Source organism: Athene cunicularia (assembly GCF_003259725.1).
Source record: "Athene cunicularia isolate RWA chromosome 1 unlocalized genomic scaffold, athCun1 chr1_part2, whole genome shotgun sequence".
NCBI classification, from domain to species: domain Eukaryota; kingdom Metazoa; phylum Chordata; class Aves; order Strigiformes; family Strigidae; genus Athene; species Athene cunicularia.
The window spans coordinates 1,582,160-1,594,940 of record NW_020799092.1 but is presented as its reverse complement, the minus strand read 5'-3'; the positions used below and the strand labels follow the sequence as shown (position 1 = coordinate 1,594,940).

The window sequence follows — 12,781 nt, the reverse complement described above, 5'->3', positions numbered from 1 at the left end:
CTGATCTTGTTTCACAAATGAGATTGTGGAATTAAGGGGCTTTTAATGTGGAGTAAAGGTTTTATTTTTCCTACATAATGGAGGGGCTTACCTTCCTGTGGAAAAACAAAACTCCACACCTTAAGATAGAGAGAACATGAGCTCCTTTCTGCTTTTTGCCCTTGGCTTGCACTCTCCTCACATCTTTATAAATAGTCTGCACCATCTGTAGGGACTTCCTGGAGTGATGCTGTGTTTGGGCTCCTTGCAACAGGCAGGGAGAGCAGGAGGGCTCAGGCACAAGCTTGTGTCTGCTGTTAGGGAGTCTCACTGAGATTGGGAGTGTGAGGGAGGCTAAGAGCCAGAGAGGGTGAAGTTTGGGGTGGGGGAATAGTGGACAGGGAAGAGGTAAAACCCTTTTGGAGCTTTCCTTGTGTTTCCCCCCAGCCCCTGCTATTTGTTGCCTGTGATCACAAGCTGTGTTCGAAGGATCTGAAGATGCTCTGCTAGCACAGTGAGGCCGAGCAAGCCACCTCCAGGTGGTGGCACTGTTGGAGGCAGCAAGAGGTGTTACTCTGACAGGTGGCTGGCTCCGCGGGTGTCAGGGCAGGGAGAGCTGGGTACCGAGCCGGTAATCAATAATGCAAGAAGGTAGTCACATGCCTTGCTGGCTGTTGCAGGATTCCTCTCTCCCCAGAGTCCGGTTACTTCCAGAGATCAAGTTCCAGCCCCTTGGCTGGTGAATTATTAAACTCCAGAGCGCTCCATTCCCTTTGTACCACATCTGTGTCTCCCTACTGCCCTGCCTTGACAGTGACAGGCTCTTTCCATCCAGCCAGCTGTGCAGAAGCACAGCCCCCCCAGGCCAGAGGGAAGAGACTCCAGAGATGGACCTGTCCTACAGGTCCACCATCTCCATCTATAAGGTGAGTGGTTGCTTCTGTCTGCCTTGGGGGGATGTGCAGGTGGGAGGAGAAGAGCTGTTTTCTGCCAAAGGCTCTCTTGGGTGGACAGCCGAGGGCTGGATCCGTCCCCAGGCTGAACTGCAGCAGCTCCTGTGGGCTCTGGGCTGTGTTTCAAAGCAGATGACTGGCAGGAGGGGAGGGTGGTGTGGGTCTTAAGGCAGATCCAGGAAGGAATTGAACAACCAGGGTCGTTTGGACATGGAGCATGAAGGAAGGGTGACACGTCTTGGTTGCTGTTGTTTTCTCCGTTGCTGGAAAAAGCAGCCTGCTCTCACAAACACTTCCCTACGCACATTGGTGCTGCACCAAGGTGGTGAGGGCTGGGAGGAGGAATTGCTTATTGCAGCCTGTGGTCAGTTCTGCTGGAGGCCATAAACACCTCTGATAAATACAGCAAGTAAGAGAGGCTGGTCTGAAGCAGTCCATCTCTTCTCCTGCTAAGCTGCCGAGTCTGGCAGTGCCCCATATGCAGGACAGGAAAAAGTTGTGCTCATGACTGGATAATAAGCAGTGGCCCTCACTCTGGCCGGCTCAGAGGTGAGGGAAAAGGTTTCTCAGATCCCCTTGCAGTTTCTCCCCTGCCTGCGGTGGGTGTGGGGCTTTGGGAGTTAGCCACCTTCAGGCGACCACTTAGCTCTGCAGTGGGCTACGTTGCTCTTGCACTGCTCCTCTCCTGGCTGGTTGGAGAGGACTCCAGGCAGTTGAGGGTCCCAGTTACCTCTGATGTAGGGAGCTGACTTTGTGCAGGGCTGTACATCACCACAGCCATCCAGTGTCGTGGCTGTGGGAGCTCTTTGGGTCCCTGCTGCATCCAGCTGAACAGCAGGAGGGCACTGACCTGTTGAGGTCTCTGGGGCGTGGGGAAGGCTGGCATTAATCCGCTTCTGCCTGGCCACAGAGTATCCTGGAGCAGTTCAACCCTGCGCTGGAGAACCTGGTGTACCTGGGGAACAACTACCTGCATGCCTTCCATGGTGAGTGGGTCCTGCATAGCCAGACCATGCTGCTGCATCTGTCCTGGGCATCCGCTGTGCCATCACCCAGGATGAAGTTGCTGGTCCCTGACCTTGACATGTCCTGAGCTGCTCTTAAGCACTCTTCTGCTCCAGGATCCACTGCTGTTATTAGGCAGAAATGGGGAGAGACTGGGTACCCTTGCCTATAGGCAAAGTACCAGTGGGTGGCTGTCCTGTGCACTGCTTGCTAGGGCTGGTGATGGCAGGCCAGATCCTCACCTCCCCTCTCCTCTCCTCACAGCATTATCCAAAGCAGCTGAGGTGTATTTTAAGGCAATTGAGAAGATTGGGGAGCAGGCGCTGGAGAGCTCCACCTCACACATGCTGGGTAAGGCTCTCCCACTCACCAACCTCTGTCCTGTGATGAGCCACAATTACGTTTTTTTGGCCTTCTCATCTTAGCTGGTCCCTTTCCAGGTACTGGGGGAAGGAAGACTGCTACTCCAAATGGTGTCTCACAGCACCAGGCCCTGTCCAGGCAGTGAGAGTCAAATTTATTTTTTATCCTTGAATATTTCCCAGGGCTCGAGCACTCTCTTGTATCTCTCAGATCAATGACTGAGCCCAGCTCTTGGGATAGACCTGTTATGGAAATCAATCCTTGCTGAGGCATCATGCCCAGAGAGATGAAGTTTTCATCTTGGAGGAACCATTTTGCTCCTCCTTACAGGTGTGAGGGAAAAGCTGGAGAGCATGGACTCACAACAGCTGATGGGGTGTTCTCCTGCTGAGCCTGCAGCCAGCTGAAATGGCAGCCTGGGGCTGAGGGGCTCAGCAGCTCGAATAATTCTGTAGCCTAATGACAACTGCTGCAAACATGGTCAGGGAACTGCTCTACTGCTAAACATTTTAGAAACAGCTTCCAGCAGAAGTGTCCTTTCTGCAGACTGCTATCATCATCTGCGCCACCCAGCTTGATCCCCTGCTCCCTGTCATCAACCTCTTCCTTTACTGGTTTCATAATACTAACATTGGTGAAGCAGGACCATGCACAGCATCAGCAATGAGTGCTGTAGCTGCTTTCCTGTAAAGAGCTAGAACCATGCACTGCAGCTGGGGTGCAATTGGGGTTAGAAATGGGGCTTGTAGGGACTGTGGCTGCATGAAACCCAGCACCCAGAGCCCATGGCAGAGCCAAGCCTGCCTTCTGGCACCTGGGGCTGTAGCAGAGTGCTGGTCTGGCAGCTTCGTGGGCTGGAGCAACCCCACATTGTCAGTGCCTGGGGAGTGGTGGTGAATCTGAGCCCTGTGGAGGAAGGCTATCAGCCTCTCTCAGGGTGCAGAGAGCAGTGCGTTGTGCTATCAGTTGGACTTTCACACCTGTATATCATCATTCTGAGTTGCACACTGCTTGTCTGTCTTCTTGGGCACACAAAGAAATGGCCGCAGGATTTTTCCACCCTCTCCTGTCTCTTTCCCTGAAGGTGAAATTCTGATGCAGATGTCTGACATGCAGAGAATCCTGAGCTCTGATTTAGAAGTTGTGGTGAGTGGTTTTCCTGAGGGCTGGTGCAAGTGGGGAAAAAAGGGACTTCCTTAACCACAGCTTGCCAGCATTTGCCCAATTTGCCCCATCTCCTGCCCTCTGACATGCCTGCTGGCAGGTGCCTGCCTCCCTATCCCTGCTGTGTGTGGCAGACGTGTGTTACACAGCTGGCATGCCCAGAGCCTGTCTGGTGTTCAATGTTTGGTGCCATAGGTGGACTGTCACCACCTCTCCACAAGCACAGTAGTAGGTGCACAGTAGACTGAGTGATGTCTAGCTCTGAAGATGTTGTGAGGCCATCCTCTTTTTCCCTGGGTGGCAGTGGTGGGACAGGAGTGGAGGCGATGTTAGCCCTTCCAGACACTGCTGTTTGTGTCCGTGCAGAAGCTTGAGGGTTAATGGTTAGGTGGGTGCTGAGTGCTGACCCCCAGGCTGCAGGGCTGCTCCATGTGTGCCCATTTCTGGCTTCTGCATGGGGTCCAGGTGGTGAGAGAGTCACTAGCTTTGAAAGTTTTACGAGCTGCCCCTCACCACAGTGCATGTAACACACCACGTGGTGAAGGGATGAGGGTGATGACTCCTTTGCCTCTTCCAGGCTCAGACCTTCCACGTGGACCTGCTGCAGCACATGGAGAAGAACACCAAAATGGATGTACAGTTCATCAGTGTGAGTGATGAACTCCCTTGTTTCCCTCTCCCCTCTACCCAAGGGCTTTTGTTTGAGCACTTGAGGTGTTTCCTTGATTTTCCTCAGCAGGAGTTAGGGAGGCTTATCTTCTCCCATCATGAGCCAAAACACCCCCACCCCTCCACCCTCCTGCCTAGTTTGCCTGGTGATGAAGGGCTAAAGACAGCAGGTGACTGGTCTTTGTGCAGTGGGACTTCCTAAATGCTTCACTGGGGCTGAGAGACTCAGCATCCCAAAAGCAGAGTTCTCAGCTTCCCCAGACCACAGCCTCTGCATGGGTGTGGGTCCTGTGCTGTTGTGGCCCAGCTGGCCATGCTGGTGTGTAGTGTCAGGGAGGGAGACAGCAGCCTGGAGGCTTCCTCCCAGTGCCAGGGAAGCTGGAGGCCAGTTCTTTTTTCTGAGATCTTGAGGTTCATCAGCACTCTTGGGCCCTTCAAAATGATGAGAAAGGTAAAGAAAGACTTTTTATAAGAGGTCCAGCTGAAGCCTGATTTCAGGGTGATTCAGATGTTCAATCACCATCAGAGCAGAACCCTTGCTGCATCACAGTGTGGCTGGGTCTCTGGTTCCTCACTGAGCCTAGTTTCTCCCTGGCAGGAGAGCCAGAAGCAGTATGAGCTAGAGTACCAGCGCAGAGCCACCAAGCTGGATAAATGCATGGCAGAGCTGTGGAGAATGGAGAGGGCCCGTGATAAAAATGTCCGGGAGATGAAGGTAAGCAGTGATTGCAGGAAGGGGAGCTGGGAAAAGATCTGGATTATCTGGAGCCAGGGCTGATTTCTCAGCAACGTTATAAACCAAGGTATTGACCCCAACACTCAAAAGTCAGCAGGCTTATCTGGAAAGGAGTAAACTCCTTTTCTACAGGGTGCTGCTGACCTGTGTGCCTGCTCCTGCCAAGGCTGTTCCTCATTTAGCAAGCCTCAGTGGGCAAGGGCTTAATCCCTGGCAATCTGCTCTAGCTCCAGTGTGTTGCTCCAGCACTGCAAGTGGACTGGGAAGCTGGTAGACATGACTCATTTCAACCCTTCCCCTGCCATGAGTGAGCCCGCTCTGCTGGATTTATGCTGAACTCTTCCTCCCTCTTTCCCCTGTGGCCCAGGAGAATGTGATGCGGCTACGCTCGGAGATGCAGGCATTCGTCTCTGAGAGCCAGAGGGAGGCTGAGCTGGAGGAGAAACGCCGCTACCGCTTTCTAGCTGAAAAGCACCACATGCTTTACAACACTCTCCTACAGTTTTACAGCAGGGTATGACCCTGGTGTGCTTGAGAGCAGAGCTTGGGGAGCGGGCAGCATGGCTGTAGAGGTGGGGGCATGCAGGCAGGAGAGAGCCAGGCCTGAGCCACTCCTTGGGTGAAGGCAGCATCTGTGTGTGGACTGGGCAGGAAACTATTACATTTCTTGCTGTGGGGTCCAGGCTGACTGTACTAGTCTAGGAAAGAATGACTGAGGCTGAGGATGGTGCTGACATGGGGTTAGTTGGGTGTGTGAGTGATAGGAGAGGGAAGGCTGATGTAGGTGTTTATAGCAGGGTCGTTGGGACCACAGGGCCTATGCTGGGGGTACTGTCCTAGAAATTCACTCCTGTGAGGCTTTGTTTGGACCATTCCCAAAGACCTGGTTGCAAAACTAATGCACGTGTCAGCCCTTGGCTCCCTCTGTAGGTCTTCTGCCCTGTCTGTCACCTCTTCTCTCTCTCCCCAGGCTCGGGGCATGATCCAGACCAAGTCACCACAGTGGAAGGAGCAGCTGGAGGCCAGCCGCAACCCCTCAAACAGCCACTCGCAGGGGCTTCTCATGGTCTCCCATGGCCAGGGGTATCCATCGGGTCGGCTTATCCCCAGCCACCTCGAGATGGTGAGGAACCCACAGACACCCTGCCCCTTGGCAGTGGATTTCAGACTGCAGGACAAGGCTGGTCCTTGGCCAGCTGTTGGTACTTGCTGCCTTGTCCAGCTTCCATGGCCTTTCCTGACCAAGATGAAGTGTGTGTATGGGTTGTGATGGGGGGAACATGATGGGTTTGGCTTTCCGAGAGGGACTAGATGTCTCTCAGAGCATCTCCTGCTTGATGCAGCCCTTGTGGATTCAGCCTCCTTTCTTTCCAGCAGCCCCAGAGACCCCTTGGAGACTTTTCTTCTCCCATGACTGGGAGTAGATCCAGCATCTTCTCTCCCGAGCCTCCAGAAATGAGACTGTCTCCCCAGCCAGAGACCGCCAGACGGCTGCTGCGGAGGACACCATCAGCCAGTATGACCCATGTCTGGGAGCAATGCTGGGGGGAGACATAGCAGTTAGGCCTCTCTGGGAACAGGGTTGGTTTTAGGGAGGGACCACCACTCTATTAGCCCACCAATCCTCAGCCACGTTCCTGGGCAAGGTGAGAGGACAGTGCATATGGGAGCTGGGGAGGGCAAGACTGAATGAAGCAGGGGGTGAGCACAACCTCAGAGCAGGGTCCATCCAGGACAAGACTAGGTTTTCTGGCTGGCTGTGTGAGGGGGGAACCCAGAGGTGTGCAATTTCAAGGCTTCTTGAACCATGAGTACTAGTTCTTACTGGAGTTCCCATTTTGGTAATGCATCTTCTCTTGCACTACCAGATTAAATATTACCCTGCCCTAGAAAACCCAGCTGGTTACCTCATGTCTCACCTGCTTTTCCTTCCTGAAAAATTTCAGCTTAAAGTGTTTAAAAACAAAAAAGGGGGCAGAGGGAGAAGAAAACGACCCAGTTTCTCAGTTGTTCTAGCAGGGTTGGGAAGAGGGAGATCAAGCAGCTAGACATATGTCTAGCCAAAGAGGACATAGTGCAAAGCAAGTGATTTCAGCTTAAGTTAATTTTCTCCTACAAGATGAATGTTTTGACCTTTCCCATGCTATGCCCTGCTCTTTGCCTGCGGAGAAAAGCCATCTACTCCTCCAAGATAATTACTTGGCCAGGGATGCGCTGGTCCCTTCGAGGCAGCACGGGTCTTGCAGGAGGGTGCCAGGCTCCAGTCAAACCCCCTTGATGCCTCCCTGCAGGTTTGGCCCCTACTGGCCGTACCTCCCGTTCGGGTTCCTTTGGCGAGGCCAGCAGTGGCAGTGAAGGCAGGAGGAGGAGTGGCATGGTGAGAGTGCAGGCTATCGTGCCCCATGCGACAGGCGCCAACCGGACCCTGCTACAGTTTGACCCCGGGGATGTCATCATGGTGTTGATGCCAGACGCGCAGAATGGCTGGCTCTATGGCAAGCTGGAGGGCTCATCCACGTACGTGACTTCGGCGCTGTCAATCAGCCTGGCAGGCTGATGTAGGCTTTTCAGGTCTGGAGCTGGGAGGCTTAAGTCTGAAATTATCTCCCACTTCCCCTCCCCACATTGCCTGGGCACTGTGTTTCACCCACCATCTGGGTGGGACATCGCTATGTTCTCAGTCGTGGGTTGTGCCTAGCATGAGGGCTTTCCAAGCCACGGAGATGTGGTGGGGCAGGGTGAGTGTGGATGAGCTGCCCTAGAAAGCTCCAGGAGCTTTGGGTAGAAGAGACAGGTGTCCCCCCACCAGCTTGCATGACTTGTGGAGTTACCTGAGAGGCCTGGAATTTCTCATCTCACACCACGGCTGCCACTGCACCCTCCAGTACAGACAGGGCATGGAAACTGCTGCACCCAGCACTTACTGAATTACTCCCTGTGGTGCTGCTGGCCAACACCTGTGTGCAAAGCCTGCCCTGTTCTATGCTCTGCAGGGAAGCTCACACTCACATGTGGGATGAGCAAAAGCAACACCTTTCTCTTTTGGGGATTTCTGGGGTGGAGCTGCTTTGCCCTGGGGAGAGGGGATTTCCACAGCTTCCTTGTGTGCTGGCCTTGGCGACTGTACTCAGCGTGCCACTTCCTGCATTGCACCAGCGTTGCTCACAGAAGCATGGATTTTACACAGCCTCTGAGATAAGCAAGTCCTGCTCCAAGCTCAAGGACTTTCTCACAATAAACCCATGCCCCACCTAGGGGTGACGGATGTGCAGAAACCCTGTCACATAAGGTAGTGGCAAGCAGCAGCTCGGTTGATGTGCGGGGTGGTGTAGATCAAGAGTCTTGGGCATCTGTATCTGAAAAGCCACGAAGTATGGTTGCCTAGAGGTCATTCATTTCTGCTTCTGTGCACTAGATGCGGTTGGTTCCCCGAAGCTTATGTCAAGCCTCTGGAGGATGCGAGGGAGATGGAGGAGCCAACCACCAGGTAACGGGAGAGCAGTTGGCCAGGGAGGAGCTGAAGTGGCTCCTGGTAGGTTGCTAACACCTCTGGAACACCTGTTTGGGGGTGCCCCATAGAGACCTGCAGTGCTCCTATGCTTGAGCATCTGCTGAGAGCCTCACTGTGCCCTGAGATCTCACAGGCTTACCCTAGATGGCTTCCCTAACACATGCAGTATCTTCTCAAAGATGCTTATTTTCTCCAGAGACATTTCATAGATACATGTTGTGGCTACCACCCGTGCTGCTCCCTACTCCTTGTCTTTGACTCTCACGCCACTGTCTTCTCCTCTTGCTCAGGTCCTTCCCACTGCGAAGCAGTCACAGTATGGATGACATCCTGGACTGTCCCAGCACTCCTTCCTCTAGCAATTACTGGTCTGCTGCTGCCCAGCCCAGTTTGCCAAACTCACCTCCCCTCTCAGTGGGTGCCAGCAGTCACCAGAGTGGGGTGGCCACCCCAGTCAATTCTGTCTCCAAGGTGAGTGTAGGAGTGACTAGTGGGTGTGTGTGGAGTGGGCCACGTCTGCCTTCCATCCTCTAAGGCACGTCTTTTCTGGATTGGCCTGTTGAGAAAGTAAAACACTTTCCAGATGGTGTGTGACCTCCTCCCTTCTCAAGCTAAGAGGTCTTGCTAGCACTCACCCAGCCTGTTTGCATGCCACCACCCCTGACAGTCAGCCTTGTGTGTGCAGATCCTCATTGCCTGGCTGTGCTTCCCCAAGGGACTGCTTTTCTGCCTCTGCCTTCTCATTTCTCTCTCTTTTTGCTCACCAGGGACTCTTCAGTTCAGTCCTTTTCTCCATGACCTCCCAGCCTGCCTTCTGGTGGCTCCAGGGCAGCACCTCTTTCTGCTAATAGTAGGACCATGGAGTGATCAGGCTGGGCTGGGAGTGGGTAACCAGCTAATAGAGACGCCATCCTCCTTCTTTTAGAGAATGGAGAGGAGTTTCATAGGGCTCTTCTAAATTCAAAAAAGGATTGAGTTAAAGTCACAGCTGGGGTAGGGAAAAAGGGAGGAGCAAAGGCTGAGGGCACAGCCATTTTGGAGAGCCTTAGAACAAGTTGTGTCTGTACTGAGAAGGAAACCCTCCACTTATCACTGCTTCCAGCTGTGGGGGATTGACTGGTGAGGACAAAGTTAAAGTTGAGGACTGTTAGAGTTGAGGTCCTGGGAGAGGGAAGAATGGTGCTGCCTGTGGAGTAGTACTTGCTCAGTCTCATAGGAGGCTGGGAAAACTCATCTCTGATTGCTGGTTCCAGGCCAGTGAGAGGATGAAAGCAACTGGATGGCTCAAAGCACTGAAGAATACAACATTTAATTACTCTTTTTTTTCCCTTCATGTCCTGCTCTGTGGTTTCAGGAAGCCTTAGGCTGCACAACACAGAGGGGAACAGGCTGTGCAGCCTATCCCTCCTGTCTCTGGGTCACTGGTTTCCATCCAGTCCCAGGGCTAGTGTGTAAGGGTAGACCTGGGATTGAGCAATGAAGTGTATGGAGCATTTGCAGTACTGTGACAGAGTGATTGAGCCTCATGAGAAGTTTGGTCTAAACTTATGCCCAAGACATCCTTCAGTTGAGCCAGGAGCAAATGGGTGCATGTTTGACTTCCCAACTGGAACACAAATAGCCACATGTGGCTTTCTTGTCTGCCAGTAGCTACAGAAGCTGGCGTACTTTAGCAGGCAGTTGTCACTATCTACTGGCCAAAAATAAAGGCTGCGTGTCCTCGGTCCCTCTTTCTCCATCAGGTTGGTCTGCATTTAAGCAGTATGTGGTGTAGGGTAAGTAGCCGGAGCTCTTGAGTTCCAAGTGGATGCAGGAAGCATGTGAAAGCACTGATGATAAACTCTTTGCCAGGGTGTGTGGGCAATATGAGGGGGGCATCTCTGGCTGTGCTGGCAGGGTGAATTGTAGCTCAGACTATCACTGTTTGCTGTGCTCTTCAGACATGACACTTTGGGGATCTGAGGCATCTCATTTCTTCCCCAAGAAAAAGGGATGTGTCCTAGGGGAATAGGGAACCTGTGGTGTAGGGAAAACCTACCACCACAGAAATCAGGGTGTAATCTGTAGCAGTGAGTTTGTGGGCTTTCATAAAACTTGAATGAATAAGGAGTCAGAGCCCTGTTAATAGGACTTGGGCTCCTAACTCACTTAAGTGTTTTGTGAAATCTTCCTCCATGTGTGCACTGTCTTCTGCCTCACTGTTGTCTCTCCATTCCCCACCTGATCGCTCACTGCTGCCTTTCTTTTCACTGCAGAAAACAGGACTATTTGACCATCCCCCTGAACTCTTCCCAAGGTGAGTGAGTCCTGGAGCTCTGCTCTGGAATCAGATGACAGGGGGGCATTATTACAATGCTATTTTGATTTAATCTTCTCGATTATCAAATGTGGGAGGAACAGGGAAGCGTCTGGACAGAAGCAGTGCAAAGCCCACTTTCCAGAACAGGAGGCAGAGGTGAGCCATTCTGGCCTCTGCTGACTGGGAAGACTCTCTCCTACCCCTGGTAATATGAGGAAGGACCTGAGCACACTGAGCATATGGCCAGACCTTCATGCTCCTTCCCATCCATTCTGAAAGAGCCACAATAGCAGCTTGCAGCATGAGTATGGAGCTACATGATTTTTGCAGCCTGCTTGCTTGGAAAGGGCTGAGGCCTAAGGGAAATGGGTTTTAGCTTTGAGTCAGGTCTGTGGAGATGATACTTGCCATAAATCCCTGTTTTCTTTCCCCCTGCAGCTGAGTTGGTGTCTCCATATTTCTGGCATGGTGCTGTGGCCTCTTTCTGCTCCCTGACTCCTTGCTGGGAGGGTCAGGGACCACTAGTGTAGAGTGCAACTGAAAGGCACAGCCTTATGCTAATATCCCTTCTTCATCCTGTGGAAGAGGGAGAATGAGAAGCCCTGAGGAGAGCCCAAGGGCAACCACATGGGAACCTGCAGCAGAGTGTGTTAAGGAGGGAGAAAACATACTCAGCAGCCAGCTTTACCACAGTCCTCCTTGGCCTGGGGGCAGTTGTCCGACAGGACTAAGTAGCCTTTGTTTTGTCAGTGGGAACCCTGCACGGTCATGGCAGATTTCCTGATGGTTGCCTGTTTCTTTTCCCCTTGCAGAGGTACCAACCCCTTTGCCACAGTCAAGTTGCGCCCCACAGTCACCAACGACCGCTCAGCACCCATCATTCGATGAAGTGGAGCTGTGGATGGTGAACAATTTCAGCAAGAAAGGGGGAGGCATACAAGTGATGGTCTGTGACCCCCAGCTGGGCAGCAACCTAGTGCTACCACTCAAGGAGTCACTTCTCTTTTCCCCTCCCTTGCCTCTGGCACCTGGCTGTCTGCTGTGCTTTAGCCAGCAGCAGATCCCTGCTGCTCTTTTTGGATTGCTCCCTGTCCCCCCTCCCTGTGTGATGTTACTTTGCTTGAGTGGGAGAAGTCTCGTGTTACTGGTGCTGGTGGCCTGGAAGATGCTGGTCTGGGAGGTGGAGGGGTGAAAGGGTGAGATCATTTGCAGCATGGGGCAGTGCTAGCAGGATGACAAAGGTGAAGCTTTGCCAGCCTTGCTGTAGGCAAAGGACACCTGCCCAATAGTCCCTTTGCTACCAGAAAAATGAACCTCAAAGGGAGGAGGTCACAAGAAGGCTTCCAGCGATGTGGTCCAGCTGCCAGGGTCTGCAGCATGCAGCACTCTGCTCTCAGCCCCTTTGGAAACTGTCCATTTATAGCAGCATCTGCCCCTTCTCACCCCCAGTGCGGCCCCTTCCCTTGCTGGGCAGCCCCAGGGCAAGGTGGGGGCAGGTGACAGTGCCCAGCACCAGTACCCTGTTCCTTCACCTGTTATCCTGTGGAAAAGATTTGAGGTTTTTTTTTTTTAATAAAACACTTCTGTAGGTGTCCCAGCAGCTGGCACATCACCTCTGTCAGAGGACATAGGGGGAGGAGGACATGGGGTCTCTGCCAGTGCTGGGGCCATGATGGCTGCCCATGGTTGGGGTGTTGAATGCTACAGTGTCGTGGCTCTGGTGGGGCAGACGCCAGCCTGGGGGACTAGGGTGGACATGGAGAGCACTAGGAGGGCTGCACGACCCACTGCTGCCTGCCTTCTGCCGCGCCCACCCCGGCTGTTCTGCCGCTGGAGGGCAGCAAGTCCCCACTTCAGGTGCCACGCAGGGGCAGGCCTGGCCCGGGAGGACAAGGCTTGGCAGCCATCTTCTCGCCTGCTGCTGGGCTGGGCTGGGCGCCTCAGGGGCACCCCGTGACTGCTCGGTGTGTGTGGGAAACGCTCCCCTGGGACCTGTGGCGGCCCCACCAGCTTGGCCACACAGCTGCATGTGCTCGGGGAGCCCTCACAGGAGAGGCACTGTGGGTGAGGGAGGGAGCGTGAGCAATGGCCAGGGCTTTAGC

At 53.4% G+C, this 12,781-nt stretch overlaps 1 protein-coding gene across 1 annotated transcript; it reads left to right on the top strand.

Annotated features, from left to right (window-relative positions):
- The first annotated feature begins 853 nt into the window (after window positions 1–853).
- BAIAP2L2 (BAI1 associated protein 2 like 2) lies at window positions 854–12,251 on the top strand. The gene is made up of 14 exons (XM_026868096.1): window positions 854–905; window positions 1,843–1,918; window positions 2,202–2,288; window positions 3,385–3,446; window positions 4,042–4,113; window positions 4,732–4,848; window positions 5,237–5,383; window positions 5,840–5,992; window positions 6,247–6,385; window positions 7,161–7,386; window positions 8,285–8,356; window positions 8,671–8,851; window positions 10,636–10,676; window positions 11,492–12,251. Exons 1-14 carry the CDS (start codon window positions 867–869, stop codon window positions 11,565–11,567), a joined length of 1,488 nt encoding a protein of 495 aa, XP_026723897.1. The 5' UTR covers window positions 854–866; the 3' UTR covers window positions 11,568–12,251.
- The last annotated feature ends 530 nt before the right edge of the window (window positions 12,252–12,781 follow it).

Bases quoted from the DNA above. Each gene is read 5' to 3' on its own strand.
- BAIAP2L2 (XM_026868096.1), top strand. From the start codon at position 867: ATGGACCTGTCCTACAGGTCCACCATCTCCATCTATAAG. The intron at 6,386-7,160 runs GTATGACCCATG...GCCTCCCTGCAG, and splicing joins GCGGAGGACACCATCAGCCA to GTTTGGCCCCTACTGGCCGT. The intron at 8,357-8,670 runs GTAACGGGAGAG...CCTCTTGCTCAG, and splicing joins ATGGAGGAGCCAACCACCAG to GTCCTTCCCACTGCGAAGCA.